This window comes from Teleopsis dalmanni, unplaced genomic scaffold (assembly GCF_002237135.1).
Source record: "Teleopsis dalmanni isolate 2A unplaced genomic scaffold, ASM223713v2 unscaffolded_contig_0241, whole genome shotgun sequence".
In the NCBI taxonomy this organism is placed as follows: domain Eukaryota; kingdom Metazoa; phylum Arthropoda; class Insecta; order Diptera; family Diopsidae; genus Teleopsis; species Teleopsis dalmanni.
In genome coordinates this window covers 1-16,216 of record NW_024031623.1, presented here as the reverse complement: position 1 = coordinate 16,216, position 16,216 = coordinate 1, and the positions used below count along the sequence as shown (strand labels likewise).

The window sequence follows — 16,216 nt, the reverse complement described above, 5'->3', positions numbered from 1 at the left end:
TAAAGTCACCGCAGGCTCTCCAAGCACCTGTTTTCTTTTTTACCAGGTGAATTGGACTCGACCACGGACTGTTTGACGGACGAATAATTCCTTGCTCCAACAGCGTTGAAAATTCTTCACGAATTGCCTTTAATTTTTCCGTTGAATAACGGCGTGACCTTTCATGCACTGGCTGACCATCAGTGACTATTTGATGGCAGACTACAGATGCGTCAGGTAGGCTATAGTTATTTGCACTGCACAAATCAATGTATTTGTTGACGATTGTAAAGAATTTTGAATTTGGATCCAATGTGTATACCGAATGTATCGATGTGGTTTCAATTGCACCAGATGACGACAATGTAGTAAGCGGGTCTAATAACCGTCTTGATTTTATGTCTGGAATTAGACCATATTTCGCCAGAAAATCTGCGCCCAAGATTGGACATTTGACGTCTGCTATAATGAAGTTCCAATTGAAACTGCGTCGTAAACCAAGATTGATGCTAAGTCTCTTAGTACCGTACGTTTTAATAAATGAATTATTTGCTGCGAATAATTTTAGTTCATCTGGCACTAGATTGCGTTTCACTGTGATTGCTGCTAAAGGAATAATGGATACGGCCGATCCGGTGTCAACTAGAAACTTCATATTTGAGATACGATCAATTACATGTAAACGAGCTTCTTCAGTGCAGTGTTCCAGCGCGTTGTCGTTTACTGCACTTGTGGACGACAACGGTTTTAGTTTTCCTTCTGTTTGATATTAGTTGTTTGGCAGCCGAACTCGCATGGTTTTAAGCATTTTGTTGCAGCTGTTCCAAATTTAATGTGATAATAACAGACTTTTCGATCTTCACGCTGACTTTTAAACTGAGTTCTGCTAGAACTGCGAGCCCTGCTTCGCCCCTGTGAGTTTGCTGGTCGTCTGAGCTCTATTGCTATTTCACTTAGTTTACTTACCACTTGTTGCAGAGATATTTCTAACGCTGTCACACGTGCCTCCAATGTTGATTCCTCTGTGTTACTGCGTCGGTTAATTGCAGATGCGGTAGCCATAACATAATGAGGAGTGGGCATATTGTCAGTTATTCTATCTGCCAATTCGGCCATTTGATTAACATCCTTGGAGCTGCACGCAGATAAGATGCAACGAATGTTACTAGGCAATCGCTGCAACCAAAGTGCTGACAAGGCGTCTTCCGACATATTTGACGCTGCCAGATCTCTCATCTCTCGAAGCAACTGCGTTGGACGCTTGTTAGACACGTCTAAATCCGTTAGCAATTTAATCAATTGTTTCTGACGCGACTCCCCAAATCGTGAAATTAATTCATTTTTCAACGTTTCATATTTGCCCGTAGCTGGCGGATTTTTTGCTATGTCTGAAACTTGACGAAGCGTTTCGCCGTCTAGTGCTGTGATTACCGTGTAGAATTTGGATAGATCAGAGGTGATGCGATTGATGTGTAGTAATCCGTCCACTTGAGTAAACCATAACTCCGGGTCAGTTTGCAAAAATGAAGGCAAATTCGTTAACTTTACTGCATCAATATCGTTTTTTACTGTTGTGAAATTCGTGCTTGCTGCTGCTGACTTTGCTGTTGTTTCTTTGTCGGCATTAGACATTTCTGCTTCTTTGTTCAGCATTGCGTCACCCAACATTGTGCAAGTTTGTTTTGACTTTATGAAATAAATAAATAACTTGCGCTGCTTCCAATTATGTGTTTAATTTGCGTCGGGGTCACCAATTATGTGGGTTTTTACCACATACTTTATTTTAAATAAATATAACAAATGTTTACAAAATGATAAAAACGTTGTGTTACTAAAACGTGCAAAATAGGAAGAAGAAGGAAGCCAGTCGCCAGTTACTGAAGTTAGCTGCTCATTGAAAAATGTTCCTTTTGCCCACAGATGGTGCGAGTGCGTGTACATTCACACACAGAGGGCGCTGCAGTATGTGTGGCGAGTTCGCCACAGATCTTTTCAAATGTGGACTCGATTATCTTCCCCTTTACTTGCGGTCACTTTTTAAATACCTGTTCACCGTCTCGGTATTCATTATTTTAACGGTGTATAAAGCTGCCGTTATTCATATAGTCCAACTTTTTAGTATTGCAGATGATTGTTGGAATTATTATAAATGAGTGTTGGAACACCTATGCTCGATTAATTTCATCACACGTATTTCATTGATATGTTAATTTATTACCACTATTTAAACAAGGATATGTATTGTTTTTAATTGTTAAAAATCTTGAATCTTTTTATTTAATCTCCTTCAGTACCTTTCATTTACAATTTTAATTCACGAAAATTTACAAAAATAAGAAAAATCTCCACAGGTACAAAAAAATTTCTCCCGCACATATAAAAATCATAAAAGTCTTCGAACAGCACTGCACTCGGACTTATATTTTCCGATATCTTGACAGTATCCAAAGCACACCTTTTAAAGGTCCAAATGCGATCAGCACACTGGCCCATAAGGGCTGTCGTGAAGACGGAACCTCTTAGGGCATTGATCTTAATCTTCCACTTACCGTAGTAACGTAGTAAACAGAGAGAGTCCTAAGGTAATTGTTAAGCTCAATGTAGTTTCAACTGGGGAAGTTCGACCTCATGTAGATGAGACAATCATCTGCGTAGCAGATTTGCCTAATGCATTGAGGAGGAAGGGACAATGAGAAGGAAGGAGAAGGAAATATTTACAAGGATGGAGTATTCGTTAGAAACAGCCATTACTCGAAACAGCTGTATGGTCAGCTAAAAATTCAATTAACTAAAAATTTCGTTTTTACAATTCACTACTGTTCGAAACCTGTCAGTTACATTTTATAATTTTTTAATTGTTATGTCATGATTTCAATTATAAAATAATTAATAATCAATTTAAAAACAAAATATTTTTCTTATAAATTGGTACTATTTAAAAACCTTTGCATTAGCAAAACAGTTTTCTTCGTAATTTTCGTCGTAATTATCTTTAAATCTACATTCGTTTAATTTTGGAGAATCGCTCAATTTTATAAGAAACTTATAAATAAAGTGTTCAATTAAAAATTAAAGGATAACTTCAAAATACCATATGTATTTAACGAAAAATTGCTTCACATCCGGTTATACTTTTTATAATAGAAAAGATTTTTATTTTCTACAATCCATAATAAGCGATGAAACTATTTTCCAGAATTGATAGAACCCTAGTTTAATGGACAATAAAATTTGCAACATTGGTGACTTTCCTTGTTCTAGTATTCTATTTTATTAAGAAAATATCCTCAGTAATGTCGTTCAGTTATATCTAAATGGGACATAAATATTCTTATATTGTATATAAATTTTAAAATACAAATATAGGTACATTTTTCCTTTGTAAATGAAATTGTTCTTTTTTATTTTCACAATCACTCTTCATTTGTCATTAGAGAGGTTGTAACATATATTCGCCTTGCATAAACATTTCTTCTTGGATAGGTGCATATTTGGTTAAACTTCCCGTTAATAATACTTTCTATTTAAGTCTTTTTTTATCTAAATTCGAAATTTTAAGCCCACATTTAAATGGATTAAAAATAATTTCCTTCTTTTTATCGCATACATTTTGTCAAATAAATTTCGATTTCATCAATGAGTTTTTTAACATCCATCGCACTAGTAATTCGTATGAAATGCGAAAAAAAACATCAGATACAGAATCCGACAGGTCTAGTATTTTAGTGACGACATTGACTCCATATCGCATAATTTAATAGGCCTAATCAGCTGTAAGCAATAAGCAATAAGCCGCGTGATGTCATGATATTCCAAATTGTATATGGTACAGTAACAGCTTTGGTAGGATTTACAAGCAGCATTACCTATAAGTATAAATTAATATTTTATTGACTTCTTTTTAATTAAAAATTAGTTTGAGTTTAATTAGTTAATGAAATTATTACAATCATGATTTTATATAGATACTTAGGTGTGGCTAGGTAGTAGCTTAGGTGAATAAAAAGGAGGGTAAATAATATAAAGAGATAGAATCTTTATAGTATACACATTAGACTGTTTTCACACCTATTTCTTATATTGTTTAGAGCACTATTTGTGCTCAGTATTCATTTATTATTCATTTAAATAATAAATAATGAGCTACATTATTTTTATTATTTAACAAGACTAATTCGGTATATACTTTGTGATAATGATTGAAATTATATATTTTCAATTTGAGTTCATATAACCGTAAACATATGCATATATTATACTTTTACACTATTATACTTATAGTTCTGCGATTGACACAGAACTATTCATTTTATTTAGAAATTATTCTTATCGCTGCTCATTAATTGAGTTTATAATGAAGTAAAAACTTCAATAATAGAATATGTAGACAGTGTGGTACTCGCATAACACCAATTTGTTTGGCAGAGGTTCATGTTAAGTAAATATGGTATGTGATTCATTCCAGAGGAACTTAAGGGTGAAATATAGAAAATATATTAATATTTATATATATCATATTGTCAGTTCTTCCGTTTTTCAGTATTTGAATTGATAAAGAACTGACTTTGAATATTTTTACAAATGTTCTCATTTTTATCCCTCGAAAACAGACAGACTCTTTTATGTTGAAGCAGATATGTTATGTTGGATAATATCGGATTATTCAAATAAAGTTTTATATTATTCAACTCATAGGGAATATGTTTTCCGATATCTTTTTACTACCTAAAAGGTACTAACTTTACTATATTACACAAAACTTACATATATGTGAAAAATATAAAAACAGCTTAATTCTTATTAAACTTAGACTAGGTGCTCTCTAGTAATAACAAAATTTAAATTTATTAATAATATCAAGATATTTTGAAGTTACAAAACTGCTATAGACAAGTGTAGGTATTTCACCTGGACCCATGTTAAATACAACTTTCATACCGGTACCTACATCGTGTTTTTATACTTTCTTCCTCATCTCATTCCATATACCAAGTCTTGTCAACCTTTTGTGTGTTTGCTGTGAAATGGGCATTTGGTTACAGCAGTAGCAACAACAACAGATAATACAATAGAATCGTTGGCCTATTTCAGTTAACACTTTTATTTGTTAATATCTTAATTAAACTTAATCAACTGACGATTATAGTTAACAATGAAATTTATAGACTAATATTGCTGGAATTTTCTTGCTGGAGTTTCAATATTCGTAATGGAGGTTATTAATCTTTCAAATCACTATACAATCAATACGTCAACTATTAGAACTTTGTGCCTTTTTTACATATTATAATCCTACTTTCTCAATAATTTCACAATTTAAATATTTTGTTGGTATCACCTTTGAGTAATGTGCTAATATTTGTTTACGTATCTGACGCTCTTCCTCTGTATATTGGAGTGCCTTGTTAAATAATTTACTTTACTTTTAAATTTAAGTAATTTCTCCCATTTACTTTATTTGTTTTTTAGTTGTCATTTGACAACAGTCATTTACAGTGGTGGCAATAAATATGTTCTTTGATATTGAAATGACATGTTTAATAGTGTATATTGTACATAATAATATTCGGACAAACAACTTCCACATTAGGCTTTTAGAACAAAATGTTGTAAAATTTTTTCTTATATGAGGTTAGGATTATGTAAATTAAAATGGATTTAGTGCTAGACTTCAAACAGAAATTAAAATAAGGCATCTTAAAACTGTTTATTTACAGACTATAAAACTATAAAAAAAAATGTACAATAGGTGTATTCAAGATGTCTGTGCATCGTTGCATGTACAAATTTATTTGATTTTACAAAAACAATTTCTTTTCTTATAATTCTGCACTTGATTTGCAAGACAATATTCAAGACCATATTTTTAACACCAATTACCTCTTGCATATTTGATTTTCAAGACTCTATACTTCAGCGAAACTGTTAAGTTTGTTTTGATTTTGTTATTTTGTAATTTTATGATTTTGTGCAATTGTTTGATTTTTTATTTACTTTACGTCCAACAATGTCGGACAATGTCAATGCATTCTGCTTTTCACTTGTTTTTGGCATTAGTGGAAATTATTATATGCCAAATTATCGAATCTGGGTTATATTTTACAAGCAAATAAATATGTAAACAAAAATCATCTGTTCTAAATATTTTCAAGACTAATATGCACAACGTGTGTTCTCGATTATTTGAGTTTGCAAGGATGCACAGACATCCTGAATACCCCTAATATTTCTTTATATAATAAATTTTAAGAAGGTTATGTACACTTTTTCCAATATTTTCTTAATTATGTGTCCATAATATATATTGCTAATGGAATAATAAGGATTCTTTAAAAACAGAAAGGTTTTCAAACATTTTTTTATGAAACAAATAGTATTCTATAGTAGTGCTGTTCGTATTCGGTTTTACGAAGTAGCCTCGAACTTATCTGTCGAAGGATCTATTAGAAAGGAACTGGTGGATAACACTACAGAGTGTTGTAAGGAAGCCGAAGTGGCATAGTTTGTGCATCAGACCTTCGAACCATACGGTGTCGAAGGAAAGCCTTCCAACACTCTGTTGTTGCTTTCAATACAAAATGAAAATTTGACACTAGCATCTCACTTCATTTTGCATTAAAAGCAACAACAATTGCCATGACGTGACTGCAATCATAACAAGCCGCTTAGACAATTCCATTTATTTCATTGATTAGACGTTAAAAATATAAATAATTATACAACCAGCTCAACTGCAAAGTTAAGCTGCTTTGCTATAAACAGCTAATTCGCGCCTTATTCACGTACGCCTTTCACTATTTGGTCTGCAATCTCTTTCGCCCATATGGAAAGAATCTGTCTTTTCGAGATATATATGTATGTTCTTTGTTTTTGGTTGAAACTTTTAAGAAAAAAAATGTATTTGAAACAAATGAACTCTAAATTATTTGAGTTTATAGAAATTTTCTTTGATGTTGTGGTGCTTTTATATGTATTTTTAACCATTATATATCATTTATATACCATATATATGGTATATAAATTAATTTCTTTTAAGGTTTTTCAATAATTTTTGTAATTTCTATGTAATTATTTTCCTTAAACTTTTACATTGTATAAAAATAATATGCACTTATTTCATTTACCGATATTGATTAAAACAACATTTGCTTTTAAATTCACTTTAATTACCACTTATTTATAAAATAAATTGTTTTATATCATAACAAAAAAATATGTTTTTAATTATTTAAATTTCTTTTCTTAATTTATGTTTAACTAAATTATATATATATATATATATGCATAAATTTTTAATTGATTCGTATTATTGTGTTCAAGATTTCTCCTCAAAACAAAATTTTTCTTATAAATTTTAAATTTAAAATCAAATTTTTTTTAATATAATAATAAAATATGTAGGAATTGTACTGCTTATAAGATCTTTTCAAATGTGGACTCGGTTATCTTCTCCGTCACTTTTTAAATACCTGTCCACCGTCTCGGTATTTCATTATTTTAACGATGTATAAAGCTGCCGTTATTCATATAGTCCAACTTTTTAGTATTGCAGATGATTGTTGGAATTATTATAAATGAGTGTTGGAACACCTATGCTCGATTAATTTCATCACACGTATTTCATTGATATGTTAATTTATTACCACTATTTAAACAAGGATATGTATTGTTTTTAATTGTTAAAAATCTTGAATCTTTTTATTTAATCTCCTTCAGTACCTTTCATTCACAATTTTAAATTCACGAAAATTTACAAAAATAAAAAAAATCTCCACAGGTACAAAAAAATTTCTCCCGCACATATAAAAATCATAAAAGTCTTCGAACAGCACTGCACTCGGACTTATATTTTCCGATATCTTGACAGTATCCAAAACACACCTTTTATACGACAGTTTATTCCGAGGTTTTAATGTTCCAAACGCGATCAGCACACTGGCCCATAAGGGCTGTCGTGAAGACGGAACCTCTTAGGGCATTGATCTTAATCTTCCACTTACCGTAGTAACGTAGTAAACAGAGTGAGTCCTAAGGTAATTGTTAAGCTCAATGTAGTTTCAACTGGGGAAGTTGGACCTCATGCAGATGAGACAATCATCTGTGTAGCAGATTTGCCTAATGCATTGAGGAGGAAGGGAAAATGAGAAGGAAGGAGAAGGAAATATTTACAAGGATGGGGTATTCGCTAGAAACAGCCATTACTCGAAACAGCTGTATGGTCAGCTAAAAATTCAATTAACTAAAAATTTCGTTTTTACAATTCACTACTGTTCGAAACCTGTCAGTTACATTTTATAATTTTTTAATTGTTATGTCATGATTTCAATTATAAAATAATTAATAATCAATTTAAAAACAAAATATTTTTCTTATAATTTGGTACTATTTAAAAACCTTTGCATTAGCAAAACAGTTTTCTTCGTAATTTTCGTCGTAATTATCTTTAAATCTACATTCGTTTAATTTTGGAGAATCGCTCAATTTTATAAGAAACTTATAAATAAAGTGTTCAATTAAAAATTAAAGGATAACTTCAAAATACCATATGTATTTAACGAAAAATTGCTTCACATTCGGTTATACTTTTTATAATAGAAAAGATTTTTATTTTCTACAATCCATAATAAGCGATGAAACTATTTTCCAGAATTGATAGAACCCTAGTTTAATGGACAATAAAATTTGCAACATTGGTGACTTTCCTTGTTCTAGTATTCTATTTTATTAAGAAAATATCCTCAGTAATGTCATTCAGTTATATCTAAATGGGACATAAATATTGTTATATTGTATATAAATTTTAAAATACAAATATAGGTACATTTTTCCTTTGTAAATTAAATTGTTCTTTTTTATTTTCACAATCACTCTTCATTTGTCATTAGAGAGGTTGTAACATATATTCGCCTTGCATAAACATTTCTTCTTGGATAGGTGCATATTTGGTTAAACTTCCCGTTAATAATACTTTCCATTTAAGTCTTTTTTTATCTAAATTCGAAATTTTAAGCCCACATTTAAATGGATTAAAAATAATTTCCTTCTTTTTATCGCATACATTTTGTCAAATAAATTTCGATTTCATCAATGAGTTTTTTAACATCCATCGCACTAGTAATTCGTATGAAATGCGAAAAAAAACATCAGATACAGAATCCGACAGGTCTAGTATTTTAGTGACGACATTGACTCCATATCGCATAATTTAATAGACCTAATCAGCTGTAAGCAATAAGCAATAAGCCGCGTGATGTCATGATATTCCAAATTGTATATGGTACAGTAACAGCTTTGGTAGGATTTACAAGCAGCATTACCTATAAGTATAAATTAATATTTTATTGACTTCTTTTTAATTAAAAATTAGTTTGAGTTTAATTAGTTAATGAAATTATTACAATCATGATTTTATATAGATACTTAGGTGTGGCTAGGTAGTAGCTTAGGTGAATAAAAAGGAGGGTAAATAATATAAAGAGATAGAATCTTTATAGTATACACATTAGACTGTTTTCACACCTATTTCTTATATTGTTTAGAGCACTATTTGTGCTCAGTATTCATTTATTATTCATTTAAATAATAAATAATGAGCTACATTATTTTTATTATTTAACAAGACTAATTCGGTATATACTTTGTGATAATGATTGAAATTATATATTTTCAATTTGAGTTCATATAACCGTAAACATATGCATATATTATACTTTTACACTATTATACTTATAGTTCTGCGATTGACACAGAACTATTCATTTTGTTTAGAAATTATTCTTATCGCTGATCATTAATTGAGTTTATAATGAAGTAAAAACTTCAATAATAGAATATGTAGACAGTGTGGTACTCGCATAACACCAATTTGTTTGGCAGAGGTTCATGTTAAGTAAATATGGTATGTGATTCATTCCAGAGGAACTTAAGGGTGAAATATAGAAAATATATTAATATTAATATATATCATATTGTCAGTTCTTCCGTTTTTCAGTATTTGAATTGATAAAGAAATGACTTTGAATATTTTTTCAAATGTTCTCATTTTTATCCCTCGAAAACAGACAAACTCTTTTATGTTGAAGCAGATATGTTATGTTGGATAATATCGGATTATTCAAATAAAGTTTTATATTATTCAACTCATAGGGAATATGTTTTCCGATATCGTTTTACTACCTAAAAGGTACTAACTTTACTATATTACACAAAACTTACATATATGTGAAAAATATAAAAACAGCTTAATTCTTATTAAACTTAGACTAGGTGCTCTCTAGTAATAACAAAATTTAAATTTATTAATAATATCAAGATATTTTGAAGTTACAAAACTGCTATAGACAAGTGTAGGTATTTCACCTGGACCCATGTTAAATACAACTTTCATACCGGTACCTACATCGTGTTTTTATACTTTCTTCCTCATCTCATTCCATATACCAAGTCTTGTCAACCTTTTGTGTGTTTGCTGTGAAATGGGCATTTGGTTACAGCAGTAGCAACAACAACAGATAATACAATAGAATCGTTGGCCTATTTCAGTTAACACTTTTATTTGTTAATATCTTAATTAAACTTAATCAACTGACGATTATAGTTAACAATGAAATTTATAGACTAATATTGCTGGAATTTTCTTGCTGGAGTTTCAATATTCGTAATGGAGGTTATTAATCTTTCAAATCACTATACAATCAATACGTCAACTATTAGAACTTTGTGCCTTTTTTACATATTATAATCCTACTTTCTCAATAATTTCACAATTTAAATATTTTGTTGGTATCACCTTTGAGTAATGTGCTAATATTTGTTTACGTATCTGACGCTCTTCCTCTGTATATTGGAGTGCCTTGTTAAATAATTTACTTTACTTTTAAATTTAAGTAATTTCTCCCATTTACTTTATTTGTTTTTTAGTTGTCATTTGACAACTGTCATTTACAGTGGTGGCAATAAATATGTTCTTTGATATTGAAATGACATGTTTAATAGTGTATATTGTACATAATAATATTCGGACAAACAACTTCCACATTAGGCTTTTAGAACAAAATGTTGTAAAATTTTTTCTTATATGAGGTTAGGATTATGTAAATTAAAATGGATTTAGTGCTAGACTTCAAACAGAAATTAAAATAAGGCATCTTAAAACTGTTTATTTACAGACTATAAAACTATAAAAAAAAATGTACAATAGGTGTATTCAAGATGTCTGTGCATCGTTGCATGTACAAATTTATTTGATTTTACAAAAACAATTTCTTTTCTTATAATTCTGCACTTGATTTGCAAGACAATATTCAAGACCATATTTTTAACACCAATTACCTCTTGCATATTTGATTTTCAAGACTCTATACTTCAGCGAAACTGTTAAGTTTGTTTTGATTTTGTTATTTTGTAATTTTATGATTTTGTGCAATTGTTTGATTTTTTATTTACTTTACGTCCAACAATGTCGGACAATGTCAATGCATTCTGCTTTTCACTTGTTTTTGGCATTAGTGGAAATTATTATATGCCAAATTATCGAATCTGGGTTATATTTTACAAGCAAATAAATATGTAAACAAAAATCATCTGTTCTAAATATTTTCAAGACTAATATGCACAACGTGTGTTCTCGATTATTTGAGTTTGCAAGGATGCACAGACATCCTGAATACCCCTAATATTTCTTTATATAATAAATTTTAAGAAGGTTATGTACACTTTTTCCAATATTTTCTTAATTATGTGTCCATAATATATATTGCTAATGGAATAATAAGGATTCTTTAAAAACAGAAAGGTTTTCAAACATTTTTTTATGAAACAAATAGTATTCTATAGTAGTGCTGTTCGTATTCGGTTTTACGAAGTAGCCTCGAACTTATCTGTCGAAGGATCTATTAGAAAGGAACTGGTGGATAACACTACAGAGTGTTGTAAGGAAGCCGAAGTGGCATAGTTTGTGCATCAGACCTTCGAACCATACGGTGTCGAAGGAAAGCCTTCCAACACTCTGTTGTTGCTTTCAATACAAAATGAAAATTTGACACTAGCATCTCACTTCATTTTGCATTAAAAGCAACAACAATTGCCATGACGTGACTGCAATCATAACAAGCCGCTTAGACAATTCCATTTATTTCATTGATTAGACGTTAAAAATATAAATAATTATACAACCAGCTCAACTGCAAAGTTAAGCTGCTTTGCTATAAACAGCTAATTCGCGCCTTATTCACGTACGCCTTTCACTATTTGGTCTGCAATCTCTTTCGCCCATATGGAAAGAATCTGTCTTTTCGAGATATATATGTATGTTCTTTGTTTTTGGTTGAAACTTTTAAGAAAAAAAATGTATTTGAAACAAATGAAACTCTAAATTATTTGAGTTTATAGAAATTTTCTTTGATGTTGTGGTGCTTTTATATGTATTTTTAACCATTATATATCATTTATATACCATATATATGGTATATAAATTAATTTCTTTTAAGGTTTTTCAATAATTTTTGTAATTTCTATGTAATTATTTTCCTTAAACTTTTACATTGTATAAAAATAATATGCACTTATTTCATTTACCGATATTGATTAAAACAACATTTGCTTTTAAATTCACTTTAATTACCACTTATTTATAAAATAAATTGTTTTATATCATAACAAAAAAATATGTTTTTAATTATTTAAATTTCTTTTCTTAATTTATGTTTAACTAAATTATATATATATATATATATGCATAAATTTTTAATTGATTCGTATTATTGTGTTCAAGATTTCCTCAAATGTCCTCAAAACAAAATTTTTCTTATAAATTTTAAATTTAAAATCAAATTTTTTTTAATATAATAATAAAATATGTAGGAATTGTACTGCTTATAAGATCTTTTCAAATGTGGACTCGGTTATCTTCTCCGTCACTTTTTAAATACCTGTCCACCGTCTCGGTATTTCATTATTTTAACGATGTATAAAGCTGCCGTTATTCATATAGTCCAACTTTTTAGTATTGCAGATGATTGTTGGAATTATTATAAATGAGTGTTGGAACACCTATGCTCGATTAATTTCATCACACGTATTTCATTGATATGTTAATTTATTACCACTATTTAAACAAGGATATGTATTGTTTTTAATTGTTAAAAATCTTGAATCTTTTTATTTAATCTCCTTCAGTACCTTTCATTCACAATTTTAAATTCACGAAAATTTACAAAAATAAAAAAAATCTCCACAGGTACAAAAAAATTTCTCCCGCACATATAAAAATCATAAAAGTCTTCGAACAGCACTGCACTCGGACTTATATTTTCCGATATCTTGACAGTATCCAAAACACACCTTTTATACGACAGTTTATTCCGAGGTTTTAATGTTCCAAACGCGATCAGCACACTGGCCCATAAGGGCTGTCGTGAAGACGGAACCTCTTAGGGCATTGATCTTAATCTTCCACTTACCGTAGTAACGTAGTAAACAGAGTGAGTCCTAAGGTAATTGTTAAGCTCAATGTAGTTTCAACTGGGGAAGTTGGACCTCATGCAGATGAGACAATCATCTGTGTAGCAGATTTGCCTAATGCATTGAGGAGGAAGGGAAAATGAGAAGGAAGGAGAAGGAAATATTTACAAGGATGGGGTATTCGCTAGAAACAGCCATTACTCGAAACAGCTGTATGGTCAGCTAAAAATTCAATTAACTAAAAATTTCGTTTTTACAATTCACTACTGTTCGAAACCTGTCAGTTACATTTTATAATTTTTTAATTGTTATGTCATGATTTCAATTATAAAATAATTAATAATCAATTTAAAAACAAAATATTTTTCTTATAATTTGGTACTATTTAAAAACCTTTGCATTAGCAAAACAGTTTTCTTCGTAATTTTCGTCGTAATTATCTTTAAATCTACATTCGTTTAATTTTGGAGAATCGCTCAATTTTATAAGAAACTTATAAATAAAGTGTTCAATTAAAAATTAAAGGATAACTTCAAAATACCATATGTATTTAACGAAAAATTGCTTCACATTCGGTTATACTTTTTATAATAGAAAAGATTTTTATTTTCTACAATCCATAATAAGCGATGAAACTATTTTCCAGAATTGATAGAACCCTAGTTTAATGGACAATAAAATTTGCAACATTGGTGACTTTCCTTGTTCTAGTATTCTATTTTATTAAGAAAATATCCTCAGTAATGTCGTTCAGTTATATCTAAATGGGACATAAATATTCTTATATTGTATATAAATTTTAAAATACAAATATAGGTACATTTTTCCTTTGTAAATTAAATTGTTCTTTTTTATTTTCACAATCACTCTTCATTTGTCATTAGAGAGGTTGTAACATATATTCGCCTTGCATAAACATTTCTTCTTGGATAGGTGCATATTTGGTTAAACTTCCCGTTAATAATACGTTCCATTTAAGTCTTTTTTTATCTAAATTCGAAATTTTAAGCCCACATTTAAATGGATTAAAAATAATTTCCTTCTTTTTATCGCATACATTTTGTCAAATAAATTTCGATTTCATCAATGAGTTTTTTAACATCCATCGCACTAGTAATTCGTATGAAATGCGAAAAAAAACATCAGATACAGAATCCGACAGGTCTAGTATTTTAGTGACGACATTGACTCCATATCGCATAATTTAATAGACCTAATCAGCTGTAAGCAATAAGCAATAAGCCGCGTGATGTCATGATATTCCAAATTGTATATGGTACAGTAACAGCTTTGGTAGGATTTACAAGCAGCATTACCTATAAGTATAAATTAATATTTTATTGACTTCTTTTTAATTAAAAATTAGTTTGAGTTTAATTAGTTAATGAAATTATTACAATCATGATTTTATATAGATACTTAGGTGTGGCTAGGTAGTAGCTTAGGTGAATAAAAAGGAGGGTAAATAATATAAAGAGATAGAATCTTTATAGTATACACATTAGACTGTTTTCACACCTATTTCTTATATTGTTTAGAGCACTATTTGTGCTCAGTATTCATTTATTATTCATTTAAATAATAAATAATGAGCTACATTATTTTTATTATTTAACAAGACTAATTCGGTATATACTTTGTGATAATGATTGAAATTATATATTTTCAATTTGAGTTCATATAACCGTAAACATATGCATATATTATACTTTTACACTATTATACTTATAGTTCTGCGATTGACACAGAACTATTCATTTTGTTTAGAAATTATTCTTATCGCTGATCATTAATTGAGTTTATAATGAAGTAAAAACTTCAATAATAGAATATGTAGACAGTGTGGTACTCGCATAACACCAATTTGTTTGGCAGAGGTTCATGTTAAGTAAATATGGTATGTGATTCATTCCAGAGGAACTTAAGGGTGAAATATAGAAAATATATTAATATTTATATATATCATATTGTCAGTTCTTCCGTTTTTCAGTATTTGAATTGATAAAGAACTGACTTTGAATATTTTTACAAATGTTCTCATTTTTATCCCTCGAAAACGGACAGACTCTTTTATGTTGAAGCAGATATGTTATGTTGGATAATATCGGATTATTCAAATAAGGTTTTATATTATTCAACTCATAGGGAATATGTTTTCCGATATCTTTTTAGTACCTAAAAGGTACTAACTTTACTATATTACACAAAACTTACATATATGTGAAAAATATAAAAACAGTTTAATTCTTATTAAACTTAGACTAGGTGCTCTCTAGTAATAACAAAATTTAAATTTATTAATAATATCAAGATATTTTGAAGTTACAAAACTGCTATAGACAAGTGTAGGTATTTCACCTGGACCCATGTTAAATACAACTTTCATACCGGTACCTACATCGTGTTTTTATACTTTTTTCCTCATCTCATTCCATATACCAAGTCTTGTCAACCTTTTGTGTGTTTGCTGTGAAATGGGCATTTGGTTACAGCAGTAGCAACAACAACAGATAATACAATAGAATCGTTGGCCTATTTCAGTTAACACTTTTATTTGTTAATATCTTAATTAAACTTAATCAACTGACGATTATAGTTAACAATGAAATTTATAGACTAATATTGCTGGAATTTTCTTGCTGGAGTTTCAATATTCGTAATGGAGGTTATTAATCTTTCAAATCACTATACAATCAATACGTCAACTATTAGAACTTTGTGCCTTTTTTACATATTATAATCCTACTTTCTCAATAATTTCACAATTTAAATATTT

At 29.6% G+C, this 16,216-nt stretch overlaps 2 protein-coding genes and 2 long non-coding RNA genes across 7 annotated transcripts; all 4 read right to left on the bottom strand.

Annotated features, from left to right (window-relative positions):
* Positions 1-43: 43 nt before the first annotated feature.
* On the bottom strand, positions 44-634 carry LOC119663239 (the record flags this gene model as incomplete). The annotated part of the gene is made up of 1 exon (XM_038072895.1): positions 44-634. A coding segment is annotated over exon 1 (591 nt), but the record flags the coding sequence as incomplete, so codon positions are not given.
* Positions 635-726: 92 nt separating this feature from the next.
* LOC119663235 lies at positions 727-1,647 on the bottom strand. The gene has a single exon (XM_038072894.1). The coding sequence runs from the start codon at positions 1,645-1,647 to the stop codon at positions 727-729; it is 921 nt and encodes a 306-aa protein (XP_037928822.1).
* A 1,555-nt stretch (positions 1,648-3,202) lies between these two features.
* LOC119663237 lies at positions 3,203-10,909 on the bottom strand. Of its 4 annotated transcripts, none has more exons than XR_005250990.1 (3): positions 10,769-10,909; positions 8,801-9,296; positions 3,203-3,289 (listed from the first exon to the last, which is right to left on the bottom strand). It is a non-coding gene; the product is annotated as an uncharacterized LOC119663237 (long non-coding RNA). The 4 variants fall into 4 exon arrangements; XR_005250989.1 differs by lacking the exons at positions 8,801-9,296; positions 10,769-10,909 and adding exons at positions 3,350-3,845; positions 5,318-5,451; XR_005250991.1 differs by lacking the exon at positions 3,203-3,289 and adding an exon at positions 8,654-8,740.
* A 3,204-nt stretch (positions 10,910-14,113) lies between these two features.
* Positions 14,114-14,774, bottom strand: LOC119663238. Its single transcript, XR_005250992.1, has 2 exons — positions 14,261-14,774; positions 14,114-14,200 (listed from the first exon to the last, which is right to left on the bottom strand). It is a non-coding gene; the product is annotated as an uncharacterized LOC119663238 (long non-coding RNA).
* Between the last annotated feature and the right edge of the window lie 1,442 nt (positions 14,775-16,216).

What these genes read in the sequence shown, in the direction of transcription:
- LOC119663235 (XM_038072894.1), bottom strand. Translation starts at nt 1,647, where the DNA reads ATGTTGGGTGACGCAATGCTGAACAAAGAAGCAGAAATGTCTAATGCC.